Source organism: Pelophylax lessonae (assembly GCF_965119305.1).
Source record: "Pelophylax lessonae genome assembly, chromosome: 11".
NCBI lineage: Eukaryota > Metazoa > Chordata > Amphibia > Anura > Ranidae > Pelophylax > Pelophylax lessonae.
Genome location: NC_138778.1, coordinates 236,687,204 through 236,704,307, shown reverse-complemented (window position 1 = coordinate 236,704,307; position 17,104 = coordinate 236,687,204). Strand labels below are relative to the sequence as shown.

At 45.5% G+C, this 17,104-nt stretch overlaps 1 protein-coding gene across 1 annotated transcript in view; it reads right to left on the bottom strand.

Annotated features, from left to right (window-relative positions):
- WIPI1 (WD repeat domain, phosphoinositide interacting 1) overlaps positions 1 to 16,610 on the bottom strand; it is a 106,594-nt gene extending 89,984 nt beyond the window's left edge. Inside the window, exon 1 of the mRNA XM_082271217.1 lies at positions 16,503 to 16,610. Coding sequence (XP_082127343.1) covers positions 16,503 to 16,561 — 59 coding nt within the window. The 5' untranslated portion in view covers positions 16,562 to 16,610. The remainder of the gene's footprint in view (positions 1 to 16,502) is intronic.
- Between the last annotated feature and the right edge of the window lie 494 nt (positions 16,611 to 17,104).

The following is a 17,104-nucleotide window of genomic DNA, read 5'->3' as shown; positions in this document are numbered from 1 at the left end:
GGTATCCCCCCCATGTATAGTATAGTTGGTATCCCCCCATGTATATAGTTGTATCTCCCCCCCATGTATAGTATAGTTGGTATCCCCCCCATGTATAGTATAGTTGGTATCCCCCCATGTATAGTATAGTTGGTATCCCCCCATGTATAGTATAGTTGGTATCCCCCATGTATAGTATAGTTGGTATCTCCCCCCATGTATATAGTTGGTATCCCCCCATGTATATAGTTGGTATCTCCCCCATGTATATAGTTGGTATCCCCCCATGTATAGTATAGTTGGTATCCCCCCATGTATAGTATAGTTGGTATCCCCCCATGTATAGTATAGTTGGTATCCCCCCATGTATAGTATAGTTGGTATCTCCCCCCATGTATATAGTTGGTATCCCCCCATGTATATAGTTGGTATCTCCCCCCATGTATATAGTTGGTATCCCCCCATGTATAGTATAGTTGGTATCCCCCCATGTATAGTATAGTTGGTATCCCCCCATGTATATAGTTGGTATCCCCCCATGTATATAGTTGGTATCCCCCCCCCCATGTATAGTATAGTTGGTATCCCCCCCCCCCATGTATAGTATAGTTGGTATCCCCCCCCCATGTATAGTATAGTTGGTATCCCCCCCCCCCATGTATAGTATAGTTGGTATCCCCCCCCCCCATGTATAGTATAGTTGGTATCCCCCCCATGTATAGTAGTTGGTATCCCCCCCATGTATAGTATAGTTGGTATCCCCCCATGTATAGTATAGTTGGTATCCCCCCATGTATATAGTTGGTATCTCCCCCCATGTATATAGTTGGTATCCCCCCATGTATAGTATAGTTGGTATCCCCCCATGTATAGTATAGTTGGTATCCCCCCCATGTATAGTATAGTTGGTATCCCCCCATGTATATAGTTGGTATCTCCCCCATGTATATAGTTGGTATCCCCCCATGTATAGTATAGTTGGTATCCCCCCATGTATAGTATAGTTGGTATCCCCCCATGTATATAGTTGGTATCTCCCCCCATGTATATAGTGGTATCTCCCCCCTGTATATAGTTGGTATCCCCCCCATGTATAGTATAGTTGGTATCCCCCCATGTATATAGTTGGTATCTCCCCCCATGTATATAGTTGGTATCCCCCCCATGTATAGTATAGTTGGTATCCCCCCCATGTATAGTATAGTTGGTATCCCCCCATGTATAGTATAGTTGGTATCCCCCCATGTATATAGTTGGTATCCCCCCATGTATATAGTTGGTATCCCCCCCATGTATAGTATAGTTGGTATCCCCCCATGTATATAGTTGGTATCTCCCCCATGTATAGTATAGTTGGTATCCCCCCCATGTATAGTATAGTATAGTTGGTATCCCCCCATGTATAGTATAGTTGGTATCCCCCCCATGTATAGTATAGTTGGTATCCCCCATGTATAGTATAGTTGGTATCTCCCCCCATGTATATAGTTGGTATCCCCCCATGTATATAGTTGGTATCTCCCCCCATGTATATAGTTGGTATCCCCCCATGTATAGTATAGTTGGTATCCCCCCATGTATAGTATAGTTGGTATCCCCCCATGTATAGTATAGTTGGTATCCCCCATGTATAGTATAGTTGGTATCTCCCCCCATGTATATAGTTGGTATCCCCCCATGTATATAGTTGGTATCTCCCCCCATGTATATAGTTGGTATCCCCCCATGTATAGTATAGTTGGTATCCCCCCATGTATAGTATAGTTGGTATCCCCCCCATGTATATAGTTGGTATCCCCCCATGTATATAGTTGGTATCCCCCCCCCCCATGTATAGTATAGTTGGTATCCCCCCCCCCCATGTATAGTATAGTTGGTATCCCCCCCCCCCCCATGTATAGTATAGTTGGTATCCCCCCATGTATATAGTTGGTATCTCCCCCCATGTATATAGTTGGTATCCCCCCATGTATAGTATAGTTGGTATCCCCCCATGTATAGTATAGTTGGTATCCCCCCCATGTATATAGTTGGTATCCCCCCATGTATAGTATAGTTGGTATCCCCCCATGTATAGTATAGTTGGTATCCCCCCATGTATATAGTTGGTATCTCCCCCCATGTATATAGTTGGTATCTCCCCCATGTATATAGTTGGTATCCCCCCATGTATAGTATAGTTGGTATCCCCCCCATGTATATAGTTGGTATCCCCCCATGTATATAGTTGGTATCCCCCCCATGTATAGTATAGTTGGTATCCCCCCCCATGTATAGTATAGTTGGTATCCCCCCCATGTATATAGTTGGTATCCCCCCATGTATATAGTTGGTATCTCCCCCCATGTATAGTATAGTTGGTATCCCCCCATGTATATAGTTGGTATCCCCCCATGTATATAGTTGGTATCCCCCCCCCCCCCCCATGTATAGTATAGTTGGTACCCCCCCCCCCCATGTATAGTATAGTTGGTATCCCCCCATGTATAGTATAGTTGGTATCCCCCCATGTATAGTATAGTTGGTACCCCCCCATGTATAGTATAGTTGGTATCCCCCCCATGTATATAGTTGGTATCCCCCCATGTATATAGTTGGTATCTCCCCCATGTATATAGTTGGTATCCCCCCATGTATAGTATAGTTGGTATCCCCCCATGTATAGTATAGTTGGTATCCCCCCCATGTATATAGTTGGTATCCCCCCATGTATATAGTTGGTATCCCCCCCCCCCCATGTATAGTATAGTTGGTATCCCCCCCCCCCATGTATAGTATAGTTGGTATCCCCCCCCCCCCCCATGTATAGTATAGTTGGTATCCCCCCATGTATATAGTTGGTATCTCCCCCCATGTATATAGTTGGTATCCCCCCATGTATAGTATAGTTGGTATCCCCCCATGTATAGTATAGTTGGTATCCCCCCATGTATAGTATAGTTGGTATCCCCCATGTATAGTATAGTTGGTATCTCCCCCATGTATATAGTTGGTATCCCCCCATGTATATAGTTGGTATCTCCCCCCATGTATATAGTTGGTATCCCCCCATGTATAGTATAGTTGGTATCCCCCCATGTATAGTATAGTTGGTATCCCCCCCATGTATATAGTTGGTATCCCCCCATGTATATAGTTGGTATCCCCCCCCCCCCCATGTATAGTATAGTTGGTATCCCCCCCCCCATGTATAGTATAGTTGGTATCCCCCCCCCATGTATAGTATAGTTGGTATCCCCCCATGTATATAGTTGGTATCTCCCCCCATGTATATAGTTGGTATCCCCCCATGTATAGTATAGTTGGTATCCCCCCATGTATAGTATAGTTGGTATCCCCCCCATGTATATAGTTGGTATCCCCCCATGTATAGTATAGTTGGTATCCCCCCATGTATAGTATAGTTGGTATCCCCCCATGTATATAGTTGGTATCTCCCCCCATGTATATAGTTGGTATCTCCCCCCATGTATATAGTTGGTATCCCCCCATGTATAGTATAGTTGGTATCCCCCCCATGTATATAGTTGGTATCCCCCCATGTATATAGTTGGTATCCCCCCATGTATAGTATAGTTGGTATCCCCCCCCATGTATAGTATAGTTGGTATCCCCCCCATGTATATAGTTGGTATCCCCCCATGTATATAGTTGGTATCTCCCCCCATGTATAGTATAGTTGGTATCCCCCATGTATATAGTTGGTATCCCCCCATGTATATAGTTGGTATCCCCCCCCCCCCCCCATGTATAGTATAGTTGGTACCCCCCCCCCCCATGTATAGTATAGTTGGTATCCCCCATGTATAGTATAGTTGGTATCCCCCCCATGTATAGTATAGTTGGTACCCCCCCATGTATATAGTTGGTATCCCCCCATGTATATAGTTGGTATCCCCCCCCCCCCCATGTATAGTATAGTTGGTACCCCCCCCCCCCATGTATAGTATAGTTGGTATCCCCCCCCCCATGTATAGTATAGTTGGTATCCCCCCCCCCATGTATAGTATAGTTGGTATCCCCCCCATGTATAGTATAGTTGGTATCCCCCCCATGTATAGTATAGTTGGTATCCCCCCCATGTATATAGTTGGTATCCCCCCATGTATAGTATAGTTGGTATCCCCCCATGTATATAGTTGGTATCCCCCCATGTATAGTATAGTTGGTATCCCCCCATGTATAGTATAGTTGGTATCCCCCCCCCCCATGTATATAGTTGGTATCCCCCCCATGTATAGTATAGTTGGTATCCCCCCATGTATAGTATAGTTGGTATCCCCCCATGTATATAGTTGGTATCCCCCCATGTATAGTATAGTTGGTATCCCCCCATGTATATAGTTGGTATCCCCCCCATGTATATAGTTGGTATCCCCCCCCCCATGTATATAGTTGGTATCCCCCCCATGTATAGTATAGTTGGTATCCCCCCATGTATATAGTTGGTATCCCCCCATGTATATAGTTGGTATCCCCCCATGTATAGTATAGTTGGTATCCCCCCCATGTATATAGTTGGTATCCCCCCATGTATAGTATAGTTGGTATCCCCCCATGTATAGTATAGTTGGTATCCCCCCATGTATATAGTTGGTATCTCCCCCCATGTATATAGTTGGTATCTCCCCCCATGTATATAGTTGGTATCCCCCCATGTATAGTATAGTTGGTATCCCCCCCATGTATATAGTTGGTATCCCCCCATGTATATAGTTGGTATCCCCCCATGTATAGTATAGTTGGTATCCCCCCCATGTATAGTATAGTTGGTATCCCCCCCATGTATATAGTTGGTATCCCCCCATGTATAGTATAGTTGGTATTCCCCCCCATGTATATAGTTGGTATCTCCCCCCATGTATAGTATAGTTGGTATCCCCCCATGTATATAGTTGGTATCCCCCCATGTATATAGTTGGTATCCCCCCCCCCCCATGTATAGTATAGTTGGTACCCCCCCCCCCCCATGTATAGTATAGTTGGTATCCCCCCATGTATAGTATAGTTGGTATCCCCCCCATGTATAGTATAGTTGGTATCCCCCCCATGTATATAGTTGGTATCCCCCCATGTATATAGTTGGTATCCCCCCCCCCCCCATGTATAGTATAGTTGGTACCCCCCCCCCCCCCATGTATAGTATAGTTGGTATCCCCCCCCCCCCATGTATAGTATAGTTGGTATCCCCCCCCCCATGTATAGTATAGTTGGTATCCCCCCCATGTATAGTATAGTTGGTATCCCCCCCATGTATATAGTTGGTATCCCCCCATGTATAGTATAGTTGGTATCCCCCCATGTATATAGTTGGTATCCCCCCATGTATAGTATAGTTGGTATCCCCCATGTATAGTATAGTTGGTATCCCCCCCATGTATATAGTTGGTATCCCCCCATGTATATAGTTGGTATCCCCCCCCCCATGTATAGTATAGTTGGTATCCCCCCCCCCATGTATAGTATAGTTGGTATCCCCCCCCCCCATGTATAGTATAGTTGGTATCCCCCCCCCCATGTATAGTATAGTTGGTATCCCCCCATGTATAGTATAGTTGGTATCCCCCCCCCCCCCATGTATAGTATAGTTGGTATCCCCCCATGTATAGTATAGTTGGTATCCCCCCCATGTATATAGTTGGTATCCCCCCATGTATAGTATAGTTGGTATCCCCCCATGTATATAGTTGGTATCTCCCCCCATGTATATAGTTGGTATCCCCCCATGTATAGTATAGTTGGTATCCCCCCATGTATAGTATAGTTGGTATCCCCCCCCATGTATAGTATAGTTGGTATCCCCCCATGTATATAGTTGGTATCTCCCCCCATGTATATAGTTGGTATCCCCCCATGTATAGTATAGTTGGTATCCCCCCATGTATAGTATAGTTGGTATCCCCCCATGTATATAGTTGGTATCTCCCCCCATGTATATAGTTGGTATCTCCCCCCATGTATATAGTTGGTATCCCCCCCATGTATAGTATAGTTGGTATCCCCCCATGTATATAGTTGGTATCTCCCCCCATGTATATAGTTGGTATCCCCCCCATGTATAGTATAGTTGGTATCCCCCCCATGTATAGTATAGTTGGTATCCCCCCCATGTATAGTATAGTTGGTATCCCCCCCATGTATATAGTTGGTATCCCCCCATGTATATAGTTGGTATCCCCCCCATGTATAGTATAGTTGGTATCCCCCCATGTATATAGTTGGTATCTCCCCCCATGTATAGTATAGTTGGTATCCCCCCCCATGTATAGTATAGTTGGTATCCCCCCATGTATAGTATAGTTGGTATCCCCCCATGTATAGTATAGTTGGTATCCCCCATGTATAGTATAGTTGGTATCTCCCCCCATGTATATAGTTGGTATCCCCCCATGTATATAGTTGGTATCTCCCCCATGTATATAGTTGGTATCCCCCCATGTATAGTATAGTTGGTATCCCCCCATGTATAGTATAGTTGGTATCCCCCCATGTATAGTATAGTTGGTATCTCCCCCCATGTATATAGTTGGTATCCCCCATGTATATAGTTGGTATCTCCCCCCATGTATATAGTTGGTATCCCCCCATGTATAGTATAGTTGGTATCCCCCCATGTATAGTATAGTTGGTATCCCCCCCATGTATATAGTTGGTATCCCCCCATGTATATAGTTGGTATCCCCCATGTATATAGTTGGTATCCCCCCCCCCCATGTATAGTATAGTTGGTATCCCCCCCCCCCATGTATAGTATAGTTGGTATCCCCCCCCCCCCCCATGTATAGTATAGTTGGTATCCCCCCATGTATATAGTTGGTATCTCCCCCCATGTATATAGTTGGTATCCCCCCATGTATAGTATAGTTGGTATCCCCCCATGTATAGTATAGTTGGTATCCCCCCCATGTATATAGTTGGTATCCCCCCCATGTATAGTATAGTTGGTATCCCCCCATGTATAGTATAGTTGGTATCCCCCCATGTATATAGTTGGTATCTCCCCCCATGTATATAGTTGGTATCTCCCCCCATGTATATAGTTGGTATCCCCCCATGTATAGTATAGTTGGTATCCCCCCCATGTATATAGTTGGTATCCCCCCATGTATATAGTTGGTATCCCCCCCATGTATAGTATAGTTGGTATCCCCCCCCATGTATAGTATAGTTGGTATCCCCCCCATGTATATAGTTGGTATCCCCCCATGTATATAGTTGGTATCTCCCCCCATGTATAGTATAGTTGGTATCCCCCCATGTATATAGTTGGTATCCCCCCATGTATATAGTTGGTATCCCCCCCCCCCCCCCCATGTATAGTATAGTTGGTACCCCCCCCCCCATGTATAGTATAGTTGGTATCCCCCCATGTATAGTATAGTTGGTATCCCCCCCATGTATAGTATAGTTGGTATCCCCCCCATGTATATAGTTGGTATCCCCCCATGTATATAGTTGGTATCCCCCCCCCCCCCATGTATAGTATAGTTGGTACCCCCCCCCCCCCATGTATAGTATAGTTGGTATCCCCCCCCCATGTATAGTATAGTTGGTATCCCCCCCCCCATGTATAGTATAGTTGGTATCCCCCCCATGTATAGTATAGTTGGTATCCCCCCCATGTATAGTATAGTTGGTATCCCCCCCATGTATATAGTTGGTATCCCCCCATGTATAGTATAGTTGGTATCCCCCCATGTATATAGTTGGTATCCCCCCATGTATAGTATAGTTGGTATCCCCCCATGTATAGTATAGTTGGTATCCCCCCCCCCCCCATGTATATAGTTGGTATCCCCCCATGTATAGTATAGTTGGTATCCCCCCATGTATAGTATAGTTGGTATCCCCCCATGTATATAGTTGGTATCCCCCCATGTATAGTATAGTTGGTATCCCCCCATGTATATAGTTGGTATCCCCCCCATGTATATAGTTGGTATCCCCCCCCCCCATGTATATAGTTGGTATCCCCCCCATGTATAGTATAGTTGGTATCCCCCATGTATATAGTTGGTATCCCCCCATGTATATAGTTGGTATCCCCCCATGTATAGTATAGTTGGTATCCCCCCATGTATATAGTTGGTATCCCCCCATGTATAGTATAGTTGGTATCCCCCCATGTATAGTATAGTTGGTATCCCCCCATGTATATAGTTGGTACTCCCCCATGTATATAGTTGGTATCTCCCCCCATGTATATAGTTGGTATCCCCCCATGTATAGTATAGTTGGTATCCCCCCCATGTATATAGTTGGTATCCCCCCATGTATATAGTTGGTATCCCCCCCATGTATAGTATAGTTGGTATCCCCCCCATGTATAGTATAGTTGGTATCCCCCCCATGTATATAGTTGGTATCCCCCCCATGTATAGTATAGTTGGTATCCCCCCCATGTATATAGTTGGTATCTCCCCCCATGTATAGTATAGTTGGTATCCCCCCATGTATATAGTTGGTATCCCCCCATGTATATAGTTGGTATCCCCCCCCCCCCCATGTATAGTATAGTTGGTACCCCCCCCATGTATAGTATAGTTGGTATCCCCCCATGTATAGTATAGTTGGTATCCCCCCCATGTATAGTATAGTTGGTATCCCCCCCATGTATATAGTTGGTATCCCCCCATGTATATAGTTGGTATCCCCCCCCCCCCCCATGTATAGTATAGTTGGTACCCCCCCCCCATGTATAGTATAGTTGGTATCCCCCCCCCCCATGTATAGTATAGTTGGTATCCCCCCCCCCATGTATAGTATAGTTGGTATCCCCCCATGTATAGTATAGTTGGTATCCCCCCCATGTATATAGTTGGTATCCCCCCATGTATAGTATAGTTGGTATCCCCCCATGTATATAGTTGGTATCCCCCCATGTATAGTATAGTTGGTATCCCCCCATGTATAGTATAGTTGGTATCCCCCCCCCCCATGTATATAGTTGGTATCCCCCCATGTATAGTATAGTTGGTATCCCCCCATGTATATAGTTGGTATCCCCCCCATGTATATAGTTGGTATCCCCCCCCCCCATGTATATAGTTGGTATCCCCCCCATGTATAGTATAGTTGGTATCCCCCCATGTATATAGTTGGTATCCCCCCATGTATATAGTTGGTATCCCCCATGTATAGTATAGTTGGTATCCCCCCATGTATATAGTTGGTATCCCCCCCATGTATATAGTTGGTATCCCCCCCATGTATAGTATAGTTGGTATCCCCCCCATGTATAGTATAGTTGGTATCCCCCCATGTATATAGTTGGTATCCCCCCCATGTATATAGTTGGTATCCCCCTCATGTATAGTATAGTTGGTATCCCCCCCATGTATATAGTTGGTATCCCCCCATGTATAGTATAGTTGGTATCCCCCCATGTATATAGTTGGTATCCCCCCCATGTATAGTATAGTTGGTATCCCTCCCCCATGTATATAGTTGGTATCCCCCCATGTATATAGTTGGTATCCCCCCCATGTATAGTATAGTTGGTATCCCTCCCCCATGTATATAGTTGGTATCCCCCCCATGTATAGTATAGTTGGTATCCCTCCCCCATGTATATAGTTGGTATCCCCCCATGTATATAGTTGGTATCCCCCCATGTATAGTATAGTTGGTATCCCCCCCATGTATAGTATAGTTGGTATCCCTCCCCCATGTATAGTATAGTTGGTATCCCCCCATGTATAGTATAGTTGGTATCCCTCCCCCATGTATAGTATAGTTGGTATCCCCCCCCATGTATATAGTTGGTATCCCCCCCATGTATAGTATAGTTGGTATCCCCCCCATGTATAGTATAGTTGGTATCCCCCCATGTATAGTATAGTTGGTATCCCCCCATGTATAGTATAGTTGGTATCCCCCCCATGTATAGTATAGTTGGTATCCCCCCCATGTATAGTATAGTTGGTATCCCCCCATGTATAGTATAGTTGGTATCCCCCCATGTATAGTATAGTTGGTATCCCCCCCATGTATAGTATAGTTGGTATCCCCCCCATGTATAGTATAGTTGGTATCCCCCCATGTATAGTATAGTTGGTATCCCCCCATGTATAGTATAGTTGGTATCCCCCCATGTATAGTATAGTTGGTATCCCCCCCATGTATAGTATAGTTGGTATCCCCCCATGTATAGTATAGTTGGTATCCCCCCATGTATAGTATAGTTGGTATCCCCCCCATGTATAGTATAGTTGGTATCCCCCCCATGTATAGTATAGTTGGTATCCCCCCATGTATAGTATAGTTGGTATCTCCCCATGTATAGTATAGTTGGTATCCCCCCATGTATAGTATAGTTGGTATCCCCCCATGTATAGTATAGTTGGTATCCCCCCCATGTATATAGTTGGTATCCCCCCATGTATATAGTTGGTATCTCCCCCCATGTATAGTATAGTTGGTATCCCCCCATGTATATAGTTGGTATCCCCCCATGTATATAGTTGGTATCCCCCCCCCCCCATGTATAGTATAGTTGGTACCCCCCCCCCCCATGTATAGTATAGTTGGTATCCCCCCATGTATAGTATAGTTGGTATCCCCCCCATGTATAGTATAGTTGGTACCCCCCCATGTATATAGTTGGTATCCCCCCATGTATATAGTTGGTATCCCCCCCCCCCATGTATAGTATAGTTGGTACCCCCCCCCCCATGTATAGTATAGTTGGTATCCCCCCCCCCCATGTATAGTATAGTTGGTATCCCCCCCCCCATGTATAGTATAGTTGGTATCCCCCCCATGTATAGTATAGTTGGTATCCCCCCCATGTATAGTATAGTTGGTATCCCCCCCATGTATATAGTTGGTATCCCCCCATGTATAGTATAGTTGGTATCCCCCCATGTATATAGTTGGTATCCCCCCATGTATAGTATAGTTGGTATCCCCCCATGTATAGTATAGTTGGTATCCCCCCCCCCCATGTATATAGTTGGTATCCCCCCCATGTATAGTATAGTTGGTATCCCCCCATGTATAGTATAGTTGGTATCCCCCCATGTATATAGTTGGTATCCCCCCATGTATAGTATAGTTGGTATCCCCCCATGTATATAGTTGGTATCCCCCCCATGTATATAGTTGGTATCCCCCCCCCCATGTATATAGTTGGTATCCCCCCCATGTATAGTATAGTTGGTATCCCCCCATGTATATAGTTGGTATCCCCCCATGTATATAGTTGGTATCCCCCCATGTATAGTATAGTTGGTATCCCCCCCATGTATATAGTTGGTATCCCCCCATGTATAGTATAGTTGGTATCCCCCCATGTATAGTATAGTTGGTATCCCCCCATGTATATAGTTGGTATCTCCCCCCATGTATATAGTTGGTATCTCCCCCCATGTATATAGTTGGTATCCCCCCATGTATAGTATAGTTGGTATCCCCCCCATGTATATAGTTGGTATCCCCCCATGTATATAGTTGGTATCCCCCCCATGTATAGTATAGTTGGTATCCCCCCCATGTATAGTATAGTTGGTATCCCCCCCATGTATATAGTTGGTATCCCCCCCATGTATAGTATAGTTGGTATTCCCCCCCATGTATATAGTTGGTATCTCCCCCCATGTATAGTATAGTTGGTATCCCCCCATGTATATAGTTGGTATCCCCCCATGTATATAGTTGGTATCCCCCCCCCCCCATGTATAGTATAGTTGGTACCCCCCCCCCCATGTATAGTATAGTTGGTATCCCCCCATGTATAGTATAGTTGGTATCCCCCCCATGTATAGTATAGTTGGTATCCCCCCCATGTATATAGTTGGTATCCCCCCATGTATATAGTTGGTATCCCCCCCCCCCCATGTATAGTATAGTTGGTACCCCCCCCCCCATGTATAGTATAGTTGGTATCCCCCCCCCCATGTATAGTATAGTTGGTATCCCCCCCATGTATAGTATAGTTGGTATCCCCCCCATGTATATAGTTGGTATCCCCCCATGTATAGTATAGTTGGTATCCCCCCATGTATATAGTTGGTATCCCCCCATGTATAGTATAGTTGGTATCCCCCCATGTATAGTATAGTTGGTATCCCCCCCATGTATATAGTTGGTATCCCCCCATGTATATAGTTGGTATCCCCCCCCCCCATGTATAGTATAGTTGGTATCCCCCCCCCCATGTATAGTATAGTTGGTATCCCCCCCCCCCCATGTATAGTATAGTTGGTATCCCCCCCCCCCATGTATAGTATAGTTGGTATCCCCCCCCCCCCATGTATAGTATAGTTGGTATCCCCCCATGTATAGTATAGTTGGTATCCCCCCCATGTATATAGTTGGTATCCCCCCATGTATAGTATAGTTGGTATCCCCCCATGTATATAGTTGGTATCTCCCCCCATGTATATAGTTGGTATCCCCCCATGTATAGTATAGTTGGTATCCCCCCATGTATAGTATAGTTGGTATCCCCCCCATGTATAGTATAGTTGGTATCCCCCCATGTATATAGTTGGTATCTCCCCCCATGTATATAGTTGGTATCCCCCCATGTATAGTATAGTTGGTATCCCCCCATGTATAGTATAGTTGGTATCCCCCCATGTATATAGTTGGTATCTCCCCCCATGTATATAGTTGGTATCTCCCCCCATGTATATAGTTGGTATCCCCCCCATGTATAGTATAGTTGGTATCCCCCCATGTATATAGTTGGTATCTCCCCCCATGTATATAGTTGGTATCCCCCCCATGTATAGTATAGTTGGTATCCCCCCCATGTATAGTATAGTTGGTATCCCCCCCATGTATAGTATAGTTGGTATCCCCCCCATGTATATAGTTGGTATCCCCCCATGTATATAGTTGGTATCCCCCCCATGTATAGTATAGTTGGTATCCCCCCATGTATATAGTTGGTATCTCCCCCCATGTATAGTATAGTTGGTATCCCCCCCATGTATAGTATAGTTGGTATCCCCCCATGTATAGTATAGTTGGTATCCCCCCATGTATAGTATAGTTGGTATCCCCCCATGTATAGTATAGTTGGTATCTCCCCCCATGTATATAGTTGGTATCCCCCCATGTATATAGTTGGTATCTCCCCCCATGTATATAGTTGGTATCCCCCCATGTATAGTATAGTTGGTATCCCCCCATGTATAGTATAGTTGGTATCCCCCCATGTATAGTATAGTTGGTATCTCCCCCCATGTATATAGTTGGTATCCCCCCATGTATATAGTTGGTATCTCCCCCCATGTATATAGTTGGTATCCCCCCATGTATAGTATAGTTGGTATCCCCCCATGTATAGTATAGTTGGTATCCCCCCCATGTATATAGTTGGTATCCCCCCATGTATATAGTTGGTATCCCCCCATGTATATAGTTGGTATCCCCCCCCCCCCATGTATAGTATAGTTGGTATCCCCCCCCCCCATGTATAGTATAGTTGGTATCCCCCCCCCCCCCATGTATAGTATAGTTGGTATCCCCCCATGTATATAGTTGGTATCTCCCCCCATGTATATAGTTGGTATCCCCCCATGTATAGTATAGTTGGTATCCCCCCATGTATAGTATAGTTGGTATCCCCCCCATGTATATAGTTGGTATCCCCCCATGTATAGTATAGTTGGTATCCCCCCATGTATAGTATAGTTGGTATCCCCCCATGTATATAGTTGGTATCTCCCCCCATGTATATAGTTGGTATCTCCCCCCATGTATATAGTTGGTATCCCCCCATGTATAGTATAGTTGGTATCCCCCCCATGTATATAGTTGGTATCCCCCCATGTATATAGTTGGTATCCCCCCCATGTATAGTATAGTTGGTATCCCCCCCCATGTATAGTATAGTTGGTATCCCCCCCATGTATATAGTTGGTATCCCCCCATGTATATAGTTGGTATCTCCCCCCATGTATAGTATAGTTGGTATCCCCCCATGTATATAGTTGGTATCCCCCCATGTATATAGTTGGTATCCCCCCCCCCCCCCATGTATAGTATAGTTGGTACCCCCCCCCCCATGTATAGTATAGTTGGTATCCCCCCATGTATAGTATAGTTGGTATCCCCCCCATGTATAGTATAGTTGGTATCCCCCCCATGTATATAGTTGGTATCCCCCCATGTATATAGTTGGTATCCCCCCCCCCCCATGTATAGTATAGTTGGTACCCCCCCCCCCCCCATGTATAGTATAGTTGGTATCCCCCCCCCCATGTATAGTATAGTTGGTATCCCCCCCCCCATGTATAGTATAGTTGGTATCCCCCCCATGTATAGTATAGTTGGTATCCCCCCCATGTATAGTATAGTTGGTATCCCCCCCATGTATATAGTTGGTATCCCCCCATGTATAGTATAGTTGGTATCCCCCCATGTATATAGTTGGTATCCCCCCATGTATAGTATAGTTGGTATCCCCCCATGTATAGTATAGTTGGTATCCCCCCCCCCCATGTATATAGTTGGTATCCCCCCCATGTATAGTATAGTTGGTATCCCCCCATGTATAGTATAGTTGGTATCCCCCCATGTATATAGTTGGTATCCCCCCATGTATAGTATAGTTGGTATCCCCCCATGTATATAGTTGGTAGTTGGTATCCCCCCATGTATATAGTTGGTATCCCCCCCATGTATATAGTTGGTATCCCCCCCCCCCATGTATATAGTTGGTATCCCCCCCATGTATAGTATAGTTGGTATCCCCCCATGTATATAGTTGGTATCCCCCCATGTATATAGTTGGTATCCCCCCATGTATAGTATAGTTGGTATCCCCCCCATGTATATAGTTGGTATCCCCCCATGTATAGTATAGTTGGTATCCCCCCCATGTATAGTATAGTTGGTATCCCCCCCATGTATAGTATAGTTGGTATCCCCCCCATGTATATAGTTGGTATCCCCCCCATGTATAGTATAGTTGGTATCCCCCCCATGTATATAGTTGGTATCTCCCCCCATGTATAGTATAGTTGGTATCCCCCCATGTATATAGTTGGTATCCCCCCATGTATATAGTTGGTATCCCCCCCCCCCCCATGTATAGTATAGTTGGTACCCCCCCCATGTATAGTATAGTTGGTATCCCCCCATGTATAGTATAGTTGGTATCCCCCCCATGTATAGTATAGTTGGTATCCCCCCCATGTATATAGTTGGTATCCCCCCATGTATATAGTTGGTATCCCCCCCCCCCCCCATGTATAGTATAGTTGGTACCCCCCCCCCCATGTATAGTATAGTTGGTATCCCCCCCCCCATGTATAGTATAGTTGGTATCCCCCCCCCCATGTATAGTATAGTTGGTATCCCCCCCATGTATAGTATAGTTGGTATCCCCCCCATGTATATAGTTGGTATCCCCCCATGTATAGTATAGTTGGTATCCCCCCATGTATATAGTTGGTATCCCCCCATGTATAGTATAGTTGGTATCCCCCCATGTATAGTATAGTTGGTATCCCCCCCCCCATGTATATAGTTGGTATCCCCCCATGTATAGTATAGTTGGTATCCCCCCATGTATATAGTTGGTATCCCCCCCATGTATATAGTTGGTATCCCCCCCCCCCCCATGTATATAGTTGGTATCCCCCCCATGTATAGTATAGTTGGTATCCCCCCATGTATATAGTTGGTATCCCCCCATGTATATAGTTGGTATCCCCCCATGTATAGTATAGTTGGTATCCCCCCCATGTATATAGTTGGTATCCCCCCCATGTATATAGTTGGTATCCCCCCCATGTATAGTATAGTTGGTATCCCCCCCATGTATAGTATAGTTGGTATCCCCCCATGTATATAGTTGGTATCCCCCCCATGTATATAGTTGGTATCCCCCCCTCATGTATAGTATAGTTGGTATCCCCCCCATGTATATAGTTGGTATCCCCCCATGTATAGTATAGTTGGTATCCCCCCATGTATATAGTTGGTATCCCCCCCATGTATAGTATAGTTGGTATCCCTCCCCCATGTATATAGTTGGTATCCCCCCATGTATATAGTTGGTATCCCCCCATGTATAGTATAGTTGGTATCCCCCCATGTATAGTATAGTTGGTATCTCCCCATGTATAGTATAGTTGGTATCCCCCCATGTATAGTATAGTTGGTATCCCCCCATGTATAGTATAGTTGGTATCCCCCCATGTATAGTATAGTTGGTATCCCCCCATGTATAGTATAGTTGGTATCCCCCCATGTATAGTATAGTTGGTATCCCCCCCATGTATAGTATAGTTGGTATCCCCCCATGTATAGTATAGTTGGTATCCCCCCATGTATAGTATAGTTGGTATCCCCCCCATGTATAGTATAGTTGGTATCCCCCCCATGTATAGTATAGTTGGTATCCCCCCATGTATAGTATAGTTGGTATCTCCCCATGTATAGTATAGTTGGTATCCCCCCATGTATAGTATAGTTGGTATCCCCCCATGTATAGTATAGTTGGTATCCCCCCCATGTATATAGTTGGTATCCCCCCCCATGTATATAGTTGGTTTCCTCCATACGTGCAGTCCTGGTTGTAGGACAGACAGGCGCTCTCCCCTCCCCCCGGCTCCGTCTCCATTCTTCTCCCGGCTTCTTCCACATCCGGAATAAACAAACATCATCTGATCTCCGACTCCGCCCCTTCCCCTACAGCCAGCCAATCACAGCTACTACCATTGTATTTGTAGCGATGGTCCCCGCCCCTTCTTCAGTTTGCTGTACGCTGATTGGAGGGCGGAGCTCCGCCCTAGCCGGTGATTGGTGCTCTCCTCACACGTTGTCACCTTTAATCGTTCCTATTGGTGGTGGAAGGCGGACTGGGCGGAGCCATCGATGTGTGATTGCTCGTGCACGTGCGCGTCCCCGCCGAATCTGTTATGTGTCCGTCAGTGTGGTGCGACCCCGCCCATCTCTCCGTTTTCCCCGCCCCCTCCCATGTATATAGAATCTTCTCCTCGGTATAGAGGGATAGTGACGTCACATGGGAGGAACCCAATCACATTCCTCCCAGCCAATCCACAGAAGGCGGGACATTATTTTATCACACGCCTTATTATATGACACGCCTTCTTTTATGACACGCCTTATTATATGACACGCCTTTTTATATGACACGCCTTAT